The sequence below is a fragment of the Malaclemys terrapin genome, chromosome 1, assembly GCF_027887155.1.
Source record: "Malaclemys terrapin pileata isolate rMalTer1 chromosome 1, rMalTer1.hap1, whole genome shotgun sequence".
Lineage (NCBI taxonomy): Eukaryota > Metazoa > Chordata > Testudines > Emydidae > Malaclemys > Malaclemys terrapin.
This window is the reverse complement of record NC_071505.1, coordinates 355,289,247-355,305,637: the sequence shown is the minus strand read 5'-3', so window position 1 is coordinate 355,305,637 and position 16,391 is coordinate 355,289,247. Positions and strand designations below refer to the sequence as shown.

Here is a 16,391-nt window from a genome sequence, read left to right as displayed (position 1 = left end):
ACGCCTGGTCCCCGTCAATCCCCCTTCGTTTTACTGCTCCCCGGTCACTTACTGCAGGAAGCGCCGTCCACGGGGTGCAGTAGATCCCACCTCTGCCACCAGTTGTTGCGGAGTATTGGGGGACTCAGGGCCCTGCACCCCCGGCTTCCTGCGATTCACCATGACTCTCAGCCAGCCAGTAAAGCAGAAGGTTTATTTGGATGACAGGAATACAGTCCAAGACAGGTCTTGCAGGCACAGACAACAGGGCCCCCCTCAGTTAGGTCCAGCTTGGGGTCCCAGGGCATGCCAGCCCACCCCCCTTTGGGGGGTCAGAGCCATCTCTGCCTCCCAGCCATCTCTCCAGCCTCCTTCTAGCCTGCTTCCAGCACTCTCCTTTTGCGACCCCTCCCACAGCCTTTGTTCAGTTTCCCGGGCTAAGGAGTCACCTCACCTTCAACCCCTTCCTGGGTTCTCATGTTACACACTCAGGTATGCGCCCTCGGGCTGTCTCCCATCCCCCAATGCAGACTATCCCAGCACACTCCCCTGTCAGCATTCACAGAGAGTACCTTGTTCCCCTGGAGGTGGATGGGAGGAAGGTCAATGGATACTGGGATACGGGCGCAGAGGTGACGCTGGCCCGGCCCGAGGTGGTGGCCCCAGATCAGGTGGTGCCCAACTCCTACCTGACCCTGACGGGGGTGGGCAGAACACCAGTCAAAGTGCCCGTGGCAAGGGTACACCTGAAGTGGGGGGCCAAGGAGGGCCCCAAGGATGTGGGGGTACACCCGTATTTGCCCACTGAGGTATTGATGGGGGGGGACCTGGAGAACTGGCCAAGCAACCCCCAAAAGGCACTGGTTGTGACCCGCGGTCAGAGCCGGCGAGGGGCACTGCGCCCTGGCCTTGGGGGGGGTGCCTTGCCTGGGGCGCAGGACCCTAACCTGGTGGGGAGGGAACGCCCAGGGACACGGCTCAGGGAGGCTGCAGCTTCACACCCAGCGGGCGAGAAAGAGCAGGTGGCCATCCCTGTCCCAGCTGCTGAGTTCCAGGCCGAGTTGCAGAGAGATCCCTCCTTGCGGAAGATAAGGGACCTGGCCAACCTCAATGCGGTACAGACCATGGGACGAGGTGGCCGGAAAAGGTTCCTGTGGGAGAAGGGGTTCCTGTACCGAGAATGGGCTCCCCCAGGGAAAATGGAGTCAGGGGGGATCAGGAGGCAGCTGGTGGTACCCCAGAAGTATCGCCGCCAGCTGCTGTGCCGGGTCCATGACATTCCCCTCTCAGGGCACCAGGGAACCTGGCGTACCCAGCAGAGGCTGCTACGGAGCTTTTACTGGCCTGGGGTCTTTGTTACTGTCCGACAGTACTGCGGATCCTGTGACCCCTGTCAGAGGGGGAGGAAGGCCTGGGACAAGGGGAAAACAGCTTTAGGACCCTTGCCCAGCATAAAGGATCCTTTCCAGAGGGTGGCCAAGGTTAAAAGGCAACAGAGGGTCCTGTGGCACCTTTGAGACTAACAGAAGTATTGGGAGCATAAGCTTTCGTGGGTAAGAACCTCACTTCTTCAGATGCAAGTCTTGCATCTGAAGAAGTGACTTGCATCTGAAGAAGTGAGGTTCTTACCCACGAAAGCTTATGCTCCCAATACTTCTGTTAGTCTCAAAGGTGCCACAGGACCCTCTGTTGCTTTTTACAGATTCAGACTAACACGGCTACCCCTCTGAAGGTTAAAAGGGCGGCTCTAAACCAAGGGAGCCCAAAGCACAGACCTCCAGACTGAAGCGCTGGGAGAAGACCACAGCCCAGTTGGAACCCCAGAGGTATGGGGGTGGGAAAAGGGCACAGGCCGCATAAACCTTCCCACATGCGAACTGCGAGTGCCATCAAGCACCCCGACCTAAGGGGGGGCGTGAAATTGAAGGGGCCTGGTGTAATTCCCACCAAGGAACTGGAGGGATGCGGGGGCATCCATGGGAACGGGGGTAGGTTCGAACTTCCCCAGGTCACTGGCTAAAGTGACCCCGCTCAGTTCGGTCTCGAAGGGGGGGAGAGATGTGACGAACTGGGACTGTTCTTGCTGGGGTGTGGGAATGCTGACAGGGCAGTGTGACTAGGATGGTCTGCATCGGAGGATGGGAGTCGGCCCGAGGGAACATACCTGAGCTTGTAACATGAGAACCCAGGAGGGGGTTGGAGGTCAGGTGACTCCGGGGCCCGGGAAACTGGACAAAGGCTGTGGGAGGGGTCGCTGAAAGCAGAGTGCTGGAAGCAGGCTGGAGAGATGGCTGGGAGGCAGAGATGGCTCTGACCCCCCAAGGGGGGTGGGCTGGCATGCCCTGGGACCCCAAGCTGGACCTAACTGAGGGGGGCCCTGTTGTCTGTGCCTGCAAGACCTGTCTTGGACTGTATTCCTGTCATCCAAATAAACCTTCTGCTTTACTGGCTGGCTGAGAGTCATGGTGAATCGCAGGAAGCCGGGGGTGCAGGGCCCTGAGTCCCCCGATACTCCGCGACAGACCCGTTCCAAACCCCTAATCATTTTAGTTGCCCTTTTCTGAACCTTTTCTAGTGCCAGTATATCTTTTTTGAGATGAGGAGACCACATCTATACGCAGTATTCGAGATGTGGGCGTACCATGGATTTATATAAGGGCAATAATATATTCTCAGTCTTATTCTCTATCCCCATTTTAATGATTCCTAACATCCTGTTTGCTTTTTTGACTGCCTCTGCACACTGCGTGGACATCTTCAGAGAACTATCCACGATGACTCCAAGATCTTTTTCCTGACTTGTTCTAGCTAAATTATGCCATTTTGTTGCCCAATCACTTAGTTTTGTGAGATCTTTTTGAAGTTCTTCACAGTCTGCTTTGGACTTAACTATCTTGAGCAGTTTAGTATCGTCTGCAAACTTTGCCACCTCACTGTTTACCCCTTTCTCCAGATCATTTATGAATAAGTTGAATAGGATCAGTCCGAGGACTGACCCTTGAGGAACACCACTAGTTACCCCTCTCCATTCTGAGAATTTACCATTTATTCCTACCCTTTGTTCCCTGTCTTTTAACCAGTTCTCAATCCATGAAAGGACCTTCCCTTTTATCCCATGACAGCTTAATTTACATAAGAGCCTTTGGTGAGGGACCTTGTCAAAGGCTTTCTGGAAATCTAAGTACACTATGTCCACTGGATCCCCCTTGTCCACATGTTTGTTGACCCCTTCAAAGAATTCTAATAGATTAGTAAGTCACAATTTCCCCTTACAGAAACCATGTTGACTATTGCTCAACAGTTTATGTTTTTCTATGTGTCGGACAATTGTATTCTTAACTATTGTTTCGACTAATTTGCACGGTACTGACTTTAGACTTACCAGTCTGTAATTGCCGGGATCACCTCTAGAGCCCTTTTTAAATATTGGCGTTACATTAGCTAACTTCCAGTCATTGGGTACAGAAGCCGATTTAAAGGATATAAATGGGAGGTGTCTTGCGGAGGACCTGGGTCTCATCTTGTCAACATGGAGCGTTGATCCGGCTCCACCCCTCCCCCATCTAACTCACCTGGCCAGTGCAGTTAAGGGGAGCGACTAATTGGTAACAACAACAAAACGGAGTGTGCTTATGTGTGTGTGAGTGTACTATATCTATATATCATATGCATATGATACAGTGTTAATGAATACATGTATTACTGATAAATGTGGTGTTTTGCCTTATTCCCCCTGAAAAGATCCGGTGCAGGACTTTAAGTACAACAGGAGCTGGGCACTGGGGGTGGGAGCGGGAGCTGGGGGAGGGGTCTGAGGGTGGGAGCTGGATCTGGGGGTGGGGATGGGGGCGGGAGCTGGGAGCTGGGGGTGGAGTCTGGGAGCGGGGCCTGGGGGTGGGGGGTGGAGCTGGGGGTGGGGGCTGGAGCTGGAGGTCGGGCTGGGAGCTGGGGGCAGGGGCGGGCGCCGGGAGCTGGGGACTGGAGCTGGAGCTGGGGGCGGGAGCTGGAGCTGGGGGCGGGGGACTGGAGCTGGGGGTGGGGGGTGGGAGTTGGAGCTGGGGGTGGGGCTGGGGCTGCAGCCGTCCGGAGCCGAGTGCCTGAGCCGCCGGCTGGGCAGAGTGAGAGAGACCCTGGGCAGAGGGCCCAGCGCAGGGAGATGCCCCCAGGCCAAGAGGCCTTGCAGCCCAGACTGGGAGGGGGCTTGTAACCCCCACGGGCGGGGGGGGGCTGCCCCCTAGAGCCTGAGGGCGTGTGGCCACCACCAGAGAGAGTGTCCGACCTGCGGCACAGCGAGGGCCTGGGCAGGGCCTGGGCCGGGTGAGGAACAGACTGTGCACTGCCCTGGCATTCCCTGCCACAGAGCGGGGTGACGGCTTTTCCCTCCACCTTTCCCAGTTTCTACTTCTTTTTAAGGACTTGCTGTGTAATAAATCGTGTTTGCTTTGAACTGTATGCAATGATCAGTGGGTCAGGACAGAGCCCCCCGGAGTGGGGACACCCAAGCCCTGTCCTAAGTACGACAGCCGGATTGGGGGTCGAGCCCCAGGAATCCTGGGCCCAGCCTGGTTGGGGGTCCGAGGCCTCTGCCACCCTGGGGAGTGGAAGGGGAGCCCTCGAGTCAGGCAGGCCAGGGAAGCTCCCCACAAGAACAGGATCATTCCCCTGCTTACATCTGTCTCGGAGGTCCCATGGCCGGCCCTGAACATACAAACGGCCAGACTGGGTCAGCCCGACGGTCAGTCTAGCCCGGTGTCCGGTCTGCCGACAGTGGCCAGGGCCAGGTGCCCCAGAGGGAATGAACAGAACAGGGAATCATCAAGTGATCCATCCCCTGTCGCCCATTCCCAGCTTCTGGCAAACAGAGGCTACGGACACCATTCCTGCCCATCCCGGCTAATAGCCATTGATGGACCTATCTGTGACGCAGTGGGGGGTTTTCTTGTTTTCTGTGGAGTTTCAATGGTTTGCATGCGGAGGGGGTGGGACTCAGTTTCCCTGGGTGTTGCTGGTTTAACGAGGTGAGGGAAGGGAGTTTGTTTTGCAGAGGACCAGAGAGAGGACTTGGGGACCCAGCCGATGGCCGGGAGGATGGATACCCCAGCAACTTGTGACCTGGTGACCCAGAGGCCCAGCTGAGGAGATGCGGCCGGTTCTGGCCAGTGGGAGGACAATGGGCTGCAGAGTGAGGACCCAGTGACCTAACCAGCCGGTTCCAGCCAGGGGACAGAAGCAGGAGAGGAGGCCCCGGTTTACAACCCTGTTTACCTGTGTGAAGAACTGGGCCTGTTCTCACTGTGGTCTGTGAATGCTGACAGGGGAGTGTGCTGGGATAGTCTGCATTGTAGGATGGGATCTGCCCGAGGGCGCATACCTGAGTGTGTAACATGAGAACCCAGGAAGGGGTTGAAGGCGAGGCGACTCCTTAGCCCGGGAAACTGAACAAAGGCTGTGGGAGGGGTCGCTGAAAGGGGAGGGCGGAAGGGAGAGGGCTGGAAGCAGGCTGGAGGGAGGCTGGAGAGATGGCTGGGAGGCAGAGATGGCTCTGACCCCCCAAAGGGGGGTGGGCTGGCATGCCCTGGGACCCCAAGCTGGACCTAACTGAGGGGGGCCCTGTTGTCTGTGCCTGCAAGACCTGTCTTGGACTGTATTCCTGTCATCCAAATAAACCTTCTGCTTTACTGGCTGGCTGAGAGTCATGGTGAATCGCAGGAAGCCGGGGGTGCAGGGCCCTGAGTCCCCCAATACTCCGTGACAACCTGGAGAGAAGACAATGGACAGAGGTGGGGCCTGGGGCTGATGATCTCAGATGCCCAGCTGGGAGCAGCGGGGCTCTGGGCTGGAGAGGGGAAGCAGGCAGAGCCCACCTGGATGCAGAGAGACTGGGGTGTGCTGGGCTGAGGGAGGCCAGGCCTAAGGCCCTGAGAGTTTCCTGTGCTGGGTTCAACTCTCAATAAACCCTCCTGTTTTACGCTGTCTGAGAGTCACTCCGGTCTAGAGAACAGGGCGGGGGGGGGCATCAACCTCTTTGCGGGTGGACTCCCTGAGGGGGCCCACGGCGAGAAACAGTTGTGCTAGGGCTCCGAGAGGTGCGGCTCCAGGAGGTGGAGGGGCCTGACCCCGAGAGAGAGTGGACCCCTGAGAAGGGCTGTCTCACTGGAAGGGGCACCCCCCACGGACCGCACGGGGCCAAGAGTGGGCACGATCTGTGAGTCCGTAACACCATCCTCCATGAATGTATCTAGTTCTTGTTTGACCCTGTTACACTTTTGCCCTTCCCAGCAGCCCCTGGCAGCGAGATGCCCAGGCTGGCTTTGTGCCAGGTGACGTCCTGAAGGGAGAGCGGGACCCCTTGGAGATCTGGCCCACCTATGGGGGCCCCCCAAGGGCCTGTTTGAAGGTTGGGGGTAGCACTGGCTGCCTAGGAGTGGGGAGGGTGCGGCTTGGAGAGGTGCCCATGTGGGGACGTTCCCGAGGGGGATGTGGGCAGGTGATGCATGACCGACAGAGGCAGCATTTAGTAGCATGAAGCTTTATTGGCTCAGGCCAGCCGGGCGGGAGGGGCCCCCAGAACAGCCCCGGCCCCGCTGGGCGTCCCGGCTCAGCCGAAGATGCAGACGGTGCCGGAGGCCAGGCGGTGTCGGTATTCGTGCAGCAGGCAGGCGGCCGGCGGGAAGTTGCTCCTCATCTCCAGCTTGCCAGGCACCACGTGGACGGTGACGCCAGGCCCCAGCCCCTCACCCAGCTTCTGCAGCATGCGCTGGGCTAGGTAGCCACGGGCCCGGGCTGGCTCGGCCTCCAGGCTGGCATAGACCTCGGGCGGCGGGTTGGGCAGCTTCCACTCCAGATCCCCGATCAGCTGGTGGGTGCGGCCCTTGTCCAGCGAGGAGGGGCTCTCACTGTAGCAGGCTACCACCTTGAGCCCGCAGGCCGCCTGGCCCGTGATGTAGTTGCCCTGGGCTAGCACCTGGTCCCCGTCAGGGCCGGGCTGCGGCTCCCCGTCCGGGCCAGGCTGCGGCTCCCCGCCCCACGCCATCACCGCCCAGCGCAGCCAGTCGTAGTTCTTCTCCAGCTTCGTGAGGACCTTGGCGGCCACCTCGGCGGGGCCAGGCAGCGGGACCTGGGCCAGGATGCCGGCCAGGTCCTCCTGCGCCTGCCCCTGGAAGTAGGCGGCGCACCGGCCCACGGCCTCCTTCATGCGCTGGTGCAGCGCCCCCATGCGGCCGGCCCAGCGGCCCAGCAGCAGGGTCCCGTCCCGCCCCGTCAGTCCGGCCTCGCACAGCAGACACAGCAGCCCCGCGCCCACCACCAGGTTGAGTTTCTGGCAGAACTGAGCCATCTGCCAGCGGCGGGGCCGGTGGGCCTGGACCGCCTGCTCCAGCAGCGCCGGCCGCCCGGTCAGCACGGAGACGCCCTGCGCCCGCCGGCACAGCCCCAGCAGCTGCCGCTCCAGCTCGTACTGGGCGCAGCTCTGCAGGAAAAGCTCCTTCTCGCGCGGGGCGTGGGCACTGCCCGCCCGCACGGCCGCCCCCAGCTGCCCGTACACGGCAGCCACGCAGTCCTCGTAGCGCCCCACCTCCGCGTCATCCAGCAGCCCCGGGCCCCCCGCCAGCTCCCGGTCCAGCAGCTCCAGCTCCCGCCGCACGAACTCCAGCTCCTCGGGCGTGGCCGTGCCCTGCAGCTGCGCCACCACGCCCAGCACCAGCGAGCGCAGAGACTGCAGGTAGCCGTGGGGCTCCAGGAGCTGCCCAAAGAGCGCCATGCCGGGCCTGCGGGAGAGGGGACGTCACACTCAGTTACGGGGTGTGGCAGAGTCCCCAGGGTTTGGGAGGACACAGCAGGGGCCCCAGGGGTGTGATGGTGGGGTGCAGCAGGGGTCCCAGGGTTGGGGGACACACGGCAGGGGCCCGGGGGTGCGGCAGTGGGGTGCAGGGTTAGAGTTAGGCAGGGGCCCGGGGGTGCGGCAGTGGGGTGCAGGGTTAGAGTTAGGCAGGGGTCCGGGGGTGCGGCAGTGGGGAGTAGCCGGGGCCCCGCGTTTGCGGACACACGGGGGTGCTGAGGGGGTGACGTGGGTGGGTGGGGGTGGAGGTGGGGGAGGGGTGCAGGGGGGAATCCTGGCAGTGCCCAGGGAGCATTGGGGGGAGGCGGCATGCTGCAGCAGGGCCCCTGGGGGTGGGAGGAGAGAGGAGCAGGGCCCCCACATGGGGGGCAAGGGGGGATCTCACAGAGGCTGGGGCCTCAAGGCCGAGCTGCTCTCACCGGGTGTGAGCAACTCGGGGGGGAGGGGGGCAAGCTGCCCCACTTGTCATCACCACGACCTCCCGCCAACCCCGTGTTCACGTCCACCAGGGACAGCGCGTCCCTCTGCCAGCTGTGGGGCTGGGTGTGCGCATGGTAGGGGCAGGGCTGGCTCCAGGCACCAGCTTACCAAGCAGGTGCTTGGGGCGGCACGTCCAGCTGTTCGGCTGCAATTCAGCGGACGGTCCCTCACTCCTGCTCGGAGCGAAGGATCTCCTGCCGAATTGCCGCCGTAGATCGCGATCATGGCTTTTTTTTTTTTTTCCCTACCCTGGAGCCGGCCCTGGGTAGGGGGCTGGGTCCATGTGAGGGGGGCTGTGTGCATGTGTGTGGGGGGCTGTGTGCGTGCGCAGTGGGGGGCTGGGTGCACACGGGGAGGATGGGTCCATGTGGGGGGGCTGGGTGCGTGTGGGGGGGGCTGGGTGCGCAGGGGGTCTGCGTGCATGGTAGGGGGAGGATGGGTCCATGTGGGGGGGCTGGGTGCGTGTGTGGGGGGGCTGGGTGCGCAGGGGGTCTGCGTGCATGGTAAGGGGATGGGTGTAAGCATGGGGACTGGGTCCAACTGGGGGAGCTGGGTGTGTGCATGGTGGGGGGCTGGGTGCACAGGGGGGCTGGGTCCATGTGGGGGGGGCTGGGTGTGTGCACGGTGGGGGGCTGGGTGCACGGGGGGCTGGGTCCATGTTGGGGGGGCTGGATGTGTGCACGGTAGGGGCTGGGTGCACAGGCAGGCTGGGTGTGTGGGGGTCTCACTCAGGTCTACACAGTGCCTGGGCCCCCAACTCACTTGCCCCTGGTGCTATAGGGCCCCAGCCGCCTGCCCCCCCAGCGAGCCCGGACTCAGCCCCGCTCTCTGCCAGCCCCCCACGTTTGGCAGAAGTGGGTATTTGTCCCGCTTGCTGCCGACCAAGAGTGAACGGGACAAACGCCCTTTTATCAGAAAAGTGGGTGCGGTGGGAGGTGCGGGCGGGGGGCGGGGGGGATACAGGGGGGTGCAGGGCAGGGGGAGTTCAGGGGGAGTCAGAGCTCGGGCAGGGGGCAGGCAACACAGCCCGTTCCAGCCTGGCTGGCTCCAGGGGCGGGGGGGAAGGGCGGGCGCAGGGGACCGGGCTGGCTCCTGTGGGGCGGGCGCAGGGGACCGGGCTGGCTCCAGGGGCGGGCGCAGGGGACCGGGCTGGCTCCTGTGGGGCGGGTGCAGGGAGCTGGGCTGGCTCCTGTGGGGCGGGCGCAGGGGACCGGGCTGGCTCCTGTGGGGCGGGCGCAGGGGACCGGGCTGGCTCCTGTGGGGCGGGGGCAGGGAGCTGGGCTGGCTCCTGTGGGGCGGGCGCAGGGGACCGGGCTGGCTCCTGTGGGGCGGGCGCAGGGGACCGGGCTGGCTCCTGTGGGGCGGGTGCAGGGGACCGGGCTGGCTCCTGTGGGGCGGGCGCAGGGGACCGGGCTGGCTCCAGGGGCGGGCGCAGGGGACCGGGCTGGCTCCAGGGGTGGGGGGGAAGGACGGGTGCAGGGGACCGGGCTGGCTCCAGGGGCGGGGGGGAAGGGCGGGTGCAGGGGACCGGGCTGGCTCCAGGGGCAGGGGGGAAGGGCGGGCGCAGGGGACCGGGCTGGCTCCAGGGGCGGGCGCAGGGGGCCAGGCAGGGAGCCACCCGCTGAAGGTGACCTCACCAGACGCGTTGCCGGCTCCAAGGGCAGACGCTGGGACCGGGGTGCAAACAGCCCCAGGGAGCGGCCCAGCTGGGACAGGCAGGGACCTCTCACTGGGGCCCCACAGGGCCTGGAGCTCCCCTTCTCCCCTGTTCTGCCAAGGCCCCCAGCCACCTGCCGGGACCAGAAAGACCTGCACCCGCAGGACCCCCGGCCAACACCCCCTTGCCAGGAGGGCTCTCTGCCTCTGGGGCCGCATGGGGGGACCTCAGGCCTGGAGCAGCCTGGTCCCCCCGCCCCGCGGCCCCGGGAGCAAGGGGCCGGGCTGGGCAGAGCCAGGGTCCCCAGGCAGCGAGTCCGTGGCCCCTACCTGATCCGGGTGCCCAGGGGTGATGCTGCCTCTGGCTCGAGCGCCGGGACTGAGCAGCGGGCACCTTCCCCGCTGATATCCTCCTTATCTGCGCTGTGAGCCACGTGGTGGGTGGGGGCAGGACTGCCAAGGGCACAGCTTGGTGCCTGGGCTCCTGGCCCAGCGTCCCTGCCCCCCGAGTCCTGGCTCCTTCTGGAGCCACTGTGATCCCCGGCTGAGCGCTGCCTCCAGGGGATTTACTGACCCCCAGCCACGCCGGCGTCAGCCCCCTCGGCAGAGCCAGAGCAGACCCCTGGGGATCCACCGAGCCCCAGCGAGGGGAACCCCCTGTCACGGAGTCCCCGGGCGATGCTCTGGAACTGCTCCCCACAAAGCCAGTCAGGACTTTGGGAGCCTCCTCTCCCTCGGAGCAGACTGTCTTCAGGGCAAGAAGCTCACACGGCTTCACCTCCTGGGTCTGACCTTGGAGCATTCAGCATATGCCCCTCCATGCACTTCCCACAGCGAGTCCGTACAGGCTGGGTCCTGGGGAAGCCAGAGGGTCCTGCACCCCCACTTCGCAGTCAGACGTGACATTCAGCCAGCCAGTAACACAGAGGTTTATTAGATGACAGGAACACGGTCTAACACAGAGCTCGTAGGTCCAGAGAACCGGATCCCTCAGCCAGGTCCATTCTGGGGCCCAGCGAGCCAGACACCCCCGTCTGCCCTCACTCCCCGTCCCCAGCCAGCTCCAAACTGACACCCCCTCCAGCCCCTCCTTCTCTGCTGAGTTCCTTTCCCGGGCCAGGAGGTCACCTGACCTCTTTGTTCACCTTTAGCTATTCCCTTGCAGGGGGGAAGGGCCCAAGCCATTTGTTGCCAGGATGCAGTGTCGGCCATTTATGCACCTTGGAGACTTAAGAGATGCATAGGGGAAACTGAGGCACCCACACAGTATTCAGAAGAAACATTAAGAACAGTCCCACTTCGTCACACCCCCCACAACCCTGGGGATCCACCGACCGCCTGTCACGGACTTACAGGTTGTGCCCACTCTTGGCCCCGTGCGGTCCCTGGGGTTCCCCTTGCTGGTGGTGTGACGAAGTCGGGGGGGGGGTGTTCTTGTTTTTTCCTCTTTTTTCCAATGGTTTGCATGCAGAGGGGGTGGGACTCAGTGTCTCTGGGTGTTGCTGGTTTAATGAGGTGAGGGGAGAGGGAGTTTGTTGTTACACAGGACCGGAGAGGGAACTTGGGACCCCAGCCAACGGCCTGGAGAATGGAGACCCCAGTGACTGGTGACGGGGAGGCCCAGCTCAGGAGTCGCAGCCGGTTCTGGCCAGTGGGAGGACAATGGGCTGTGGAGAGAGGACTCCGGTAACCAGCGGGTTCCAGCCAGAGGGGCCAGAGGACAGAAGAGAGGAGAGGAGGCCCAGGCGACCTGTTTCCCTGGAGAGAAGACAATGGACAGAGGCGGGGCCTGGGGCCAGGGATCTCAGGTGCCCAGCTGGGAGCAGGGGGGCTCTGGGCTGGAGAGGGGGAGCAGGCAGAGCCCACCTGGATGCTGGGAGACTGGGATGTGCTGGGCTGTGGGAGGCCAGGCCTGAGGTCTGGAGAGTTTCCTGTGCTAGGTTCAACGCTCAATAAACCCTCCTGTTTTACGCTGGCTGAGAGTCGCTCTGGGCTAGAGAACAGGTTGGGGGTGGGGTGCAGGGGGACATCGTCCCCTTCAGGGGTGGAGGCCCGGAGGGTTCAGAGCAAGGGGACTCCCTGAGGGGGCCCACGGCAGAGACAGACGTGCTAGGGCTCCGAGAGGTGCGGCTCCAGGAGGTGGAGGGGCCTGACCCCGAGAGAGAGTGGACCCCCGAGAAGGGCTGTTGCACTGAAGGGGGTTTCCTCCCCACGGACCACACGGGGTCAAGAGTGGGCAGGACCTGGGAGTCTGTGACACCACCTGATACCTGCAGCACCTGAGCCCCTGTCCCGGAGTCCCCGGGCGATGCTCTGGAGCTGCTCCCTATGAAGCCAGTCAGGACTCTGGGGGAGCCTCCTCTCCCTCGGAGCAGACTGTCGCCAGGGCAAGAAGCTCACACGGCTTCCACCTCCCTGGGTCTGACCTCGGAGCATTCAGCCTCCCCTGCCCCTCTGTGCGCTTCCCACAGCGAGTCCGTACAGGTGGGGCTCCTGCAGAAGCCAGAGGACCCTGCAGCTCCACAGTCAGACGTGACTCTCGGCCAGCTGGGAACACAGATGGTTTATTAGACGACAGGAACACAGTCTAAAACAGAGCTTGTAGATACAGAAACCGGACCCCTTAGTCAGGGGCCGGGGGAGTGGGGGGGCTGTGGGTCAGGAGTGAGGGGTGTTGTACTTAAAGTACTGCACAGGATCTTTGCAGGGGGAGTGTGACGTTCTGAGTGGGATATAATATTTCATTGGAAGCTGACAGGGCCAGAAAGAGTTAATTAACTCCCAGACTGACCTGACCCATGGGTGAACCTTAAGGACTGGTTAGGAAGATCTGGAAATGAACAGAGCTTTGAAATGCAGCCGGCATTGTTAGAGGTAGAAGGGGAGGTGTTTGCTCAGGGCTTGTGATGTAAGCAAACAAGTCTTGTCTATTGCTATAGCTTTAATTCAAAGATCAAAAAAGGAATATTAACATTTATGATGATACTTGAGTGAAATAGTATTATTGTCTCTATGTCTCTTTGAAGGTTGTGGTAACCTGTATCTGAACTGTGTAATGGATAAGTTACCCTGTGCTAATTGCCAGGATGTTTGGAAGGAGAATTAAACCTATTGTTTTCTCAGGCCGAAAGGCTGCTGGAAATGTACAAGAACCCTGGGACATGATCCTGCTTCATCTCAGATCTGCTTTGGGTTTCAAGAGGGGGAAACCTTAAGCCATAAGGACTGAGATCTCCAGTCACTGACTGGAGCCACCCTGAATATGGACATTGGACTATAACCTCTGGACTATTTCTAAAAGGACTTTTGGCAGCTACAAGCTCACCTCTGCTATGCATCTGGACATCGAGAATTGAATTCAAATCTGTCTGTATACTGATCTTTTAACCAACACTCTCTCTCTTTTCTTTTTTAATAAATTTTAGTTTAGTTAATAAGAATTGGCTATAGCGTGTATTTTGGGTCAGATCTAAGTTATAGTTGGACCTGGGTATGTGGCTGATCCTTTGGGGTTGGAAGAACCTTTTCTTTTATATGATGAGATCAGATTTTCAGGAATCATCATCACATCTGACAGGTGTGTCTGGACGGAGGCCTGAGGCTGGGCACTTTAAGGGAACTGCGTTGGTTGGACTCTGAGTAACCAGGGAGGTACTACAGAAGCGGTTTTGTGCTGGTTGGTAAATCTAAGTATTGGAACAACCACCCACATTTGGGGTTTGTCTGCCCTGTTTTGTTTGCAGTTCACCCTAATTGAGTGACCTGAGCTGGCTCCCACGGGCAGCACCGTCACAGGGAGTAAGGGAAAACGCCACATTTATTAGTAATACATATATCAATCAACACTGTATCATATGCATATGATCTATATTACACACATGCACTCACATACACACACACACTCCGTTTTGTTGTTCATAGAATCACAGAATCATAGAATATCAGGGTTGGAAGGTGTTAGGCCCAAAAACCGAAAAACATGTTTATCTCGGCTTCTGCTTGTTATCCCAGTAAAGATGCTTATCTCAGTTCTCACTGTCGTTTCCCATGCATGAAGCTGCACGTATACAGGATGTATAGAAGATATATGGCAAAGGGGAGGGGGTTGGACGGACCCTGGGAAAGGAATGTGAAGGACGGGAAGCTAAACAGATGTATCCTGATTACTACTAGAACTGAATTTAAACAATGCATAGGTTAGCAGAATTTAGACACGCTAAGTTGTTTGTCTCTCTGTATAAAAGAAGCCCAGTTGTGCTTGTAAGGTGTGTTCCTCCCTCTGGCATGAGTCGAGGGGGACACCCGCTCAGCTGACTGATCAATAAAGGACTTGAAGCCGTCTTCTAGACTCCCGTGCCTCCTTGGGGTAATTGGGCAGCTCCAGGGGGAAACGAGCCCATTTGGCTAACAATGGCGACTCTGCCGGGACTTCTCTCCCTGTAGAGGGCACTGACCGACGGCCGAGGGCGATTCCGAGGAGTGGCCACCTCGAGCTGTTGCTTTGCTCGGGCCTCGGATCGTCACAATCGGCCGGGGCGGCTGCGTCCTCTCTGAAGAGAACTCTGAAGGACACGGAAGCAAGACGGCTTCAGAAGGAGGGGAAGTCTGACTGCCGGACGCGGCCACTTCGGGCGGTAAGTGCGTTTACCTCCTGGGTTTGAGGAATAACGCCCCCGAGGTGTGGGTTGGACAGTGGAAATCCCCTAGGCAGCCTGTATACGGGAAGGTATGTTAACATTATTGTAGCTTTGTAAATGTCTTGTTGTTGTGTTTTTGGTTAAAGGGTAAGCAAATAACGGCCAATGAGTAACGTAACTAACTCCACAAGTCCATGGGCCATTTTTAACAATTATTGGGACTTGGAGCAACCTCAGGGATTACTCTTGTCTATAGGAAGGTGTGACAATGTGGTTCTGGCGGAACCCAACTGAGAGTGCCAACTCAGGACAAATTGCTCAAATAGGGCAGTTACAGCCCAAGGCTGGGGTTTTTCCACCTCTAAGGCAAACCAAACCAGCCAGACTAGGAGAACTTCGGTCTCACCCCACTGGCTAACCGCAAGTCTCACAAGCAATCTCCTTAGACACTCCAGTTTCCCAGTATTACCACCAGTGCCACACGTTATGGGGACAAATGGTTATGAAAACCAATACCCCAGTAAAAGAAAAAGGTTCTCCTGATCCCAAAGGACCAAGCCCCAGACCCAGGTCAATGTACAAATCAGGTATTACCCACAAATCACGCTGCTGCCAATCCTTTAGAATCTAAAATCTAAAGGTTTATTCGTAAAAGGAAAAAGATAGAGATGAGAGTTAGAATTGGTTAAATGGAATCAATTACATACAGTAATGGCAAAGTTCTTGGTTCAGGCTTGCAGCAGCGATGGAATAAACTGCAGGTTCAAATCAAGTCTCTGGAATACATCCCCCGCTGGGATGGGTCCTCAGTCCTTTGTTCAAAGCTTCAGCTTGTAGCAAAGTTCCTCCAGAGGTATGAAGCAGGATTGAAGACAAGATGGAGATGAGGCATCAGCCTTATATAGTCTTTTCCAGGTGTAAGAATACCTCTTTGTTCTTACTGTGGAAAATTACAGCAAAATGGAGTCTGGAGTCACATGGGCCAGTCCCTGCATACTTTGCTGAGTTACAAGGCGTATCTGCCTTCTCTCAATGGGTCCATTGTATAGCTGATGGTCCTTAATGGGCCATCAAGCAGGCTAGGCAGAGCTAATCTCAGCTTGTCTGGGATGTCACCCAGAAGCATAGCATAAGTTTGCCATACAGACAGTATAGAGCCAATATTCATAACTTCAACTACAAAACTGATACACACATATAGACAGCATAATCATAACAGTGGGGGAGGTCCAGGTTGGATATCAGGAAAAACTATTTCACTAGGAGGGTGGTGAAACACTGGAATGCGTTACCTAGGGAGGTGGTGGAGTCTCCTTCCTTGGAGGTTTTTAAGGCCCGGCTTGACAAAGCCCTGGCTGGGATGATTTAGCTGGGAATTGGTCCTGCTTTGAGCAGGGGATTGGACTAGATGACCTCTTGAGGTCCCTTCCAACTCTGATATTCTATGATTCTATGATTCTATGATTCTATGATAACCAGTAAACCATAACCTTGTCCTAGACACCCCATTTGACCCCCTTTATACCAGATTTGGGTGCCACCACAGGACCTTGGTTGCAACAATGATCTATACGGTCCCAGTTTATGTCAATAACGTCACAGAAGGGTAATCTTGTTTCTCCTCTTAATGGTGTGTTGGAAACCGAGATTGTAACTGATTAAAGGATCTGTGTGAAAGATGAATGAGTGCTGCTGACAGGTCTGAGGCTTAAGCTGACTTCAGCCGCCCCAAGACTCCTGCAAGGGGAAACCCGATGACCAGGATATCTTGATTGCAAGGGGGGTCAGCCGAACCTCGTGAC

The 16,391-nt window shown here is 58.9% G+C and overlaps 2 protein-coding genes across 2 annotated transcripts; one reads left to right on the top strand and one right to left on the bottom strand.

The window, feature by feature from the left end:
- The first annotated feature begins 674 nt into the window (after positions 1 to 674).
- On the top strand, positions 675 to 1,972 carry LOC128834261 (uncharacterized). Its single transcript, XM_054022877.1, has 2 exons — positions 675 to 1,460; positions 1,712 to 1,972. Exons 1-2 carry the CDS (start codon positions 795 to 797, stop codon positions 1,763 to 1,765), a joined length of 720 nt encoding a protein of 239 aa, XP_053878852.1. The 5' UTR covers positions 675 to 794; the 3' UTR covers positions 1,766 to 1,972.
- Positions 1,973 to 6,498: 4,526 nt separating this feature from the next.
- LOC128834252 (uncharacterized) lies at positions 6,499 to 10,461 on the bottom strand. The gene is made up of 2 exons (XM_054022870.1): positions 10,283 to 10,461; positions 6,499 to 7,745 (listed from the first exon to the last, which is right to left on the bottom strand). The coding sequence occupies exon 2, from the start codon at positions 7,736 to 7,738 to the stop codon at positions 6,578 to 6,580; it is 1,161 nt and encodes a 386-aa protein (XP_053878845.1). The 5' UTR covers positions 7,739 to 7,745; positions 10,283 to 10,461; the 3' UTR covers positions 6,499 to 6,577.
- Between the last annotated feature and the right edge of the window lie 5,930 nt (positions 10,462 to 16,391).

Excerpts from the sequence above, each read along its gene's own strand:
- LOC128834261 (XM_054022877.1), top strand. The coding sequence starts at position 795 with ATGGGGGGGGACCTGGAGAACTGGCCAAGCAACCCCCAAAAGGCACTG. Across the intron at positions 1,461-1,711 it reads CTTTCCAGAGGGTGGCCAAG|GTTAAAAGGGCGGCTCTAAA; the intron begins GTTAAAAGGCAA and ends ACCCCTCTGAAG.
- LOC128834252 (XM_054022870.1), bottom strand. The coding sequence starts at position 7,738 with ATGGCGCTCTTTGGGCAGCTCCTGGAGCCCCACGGCTACCTGCAGTCT.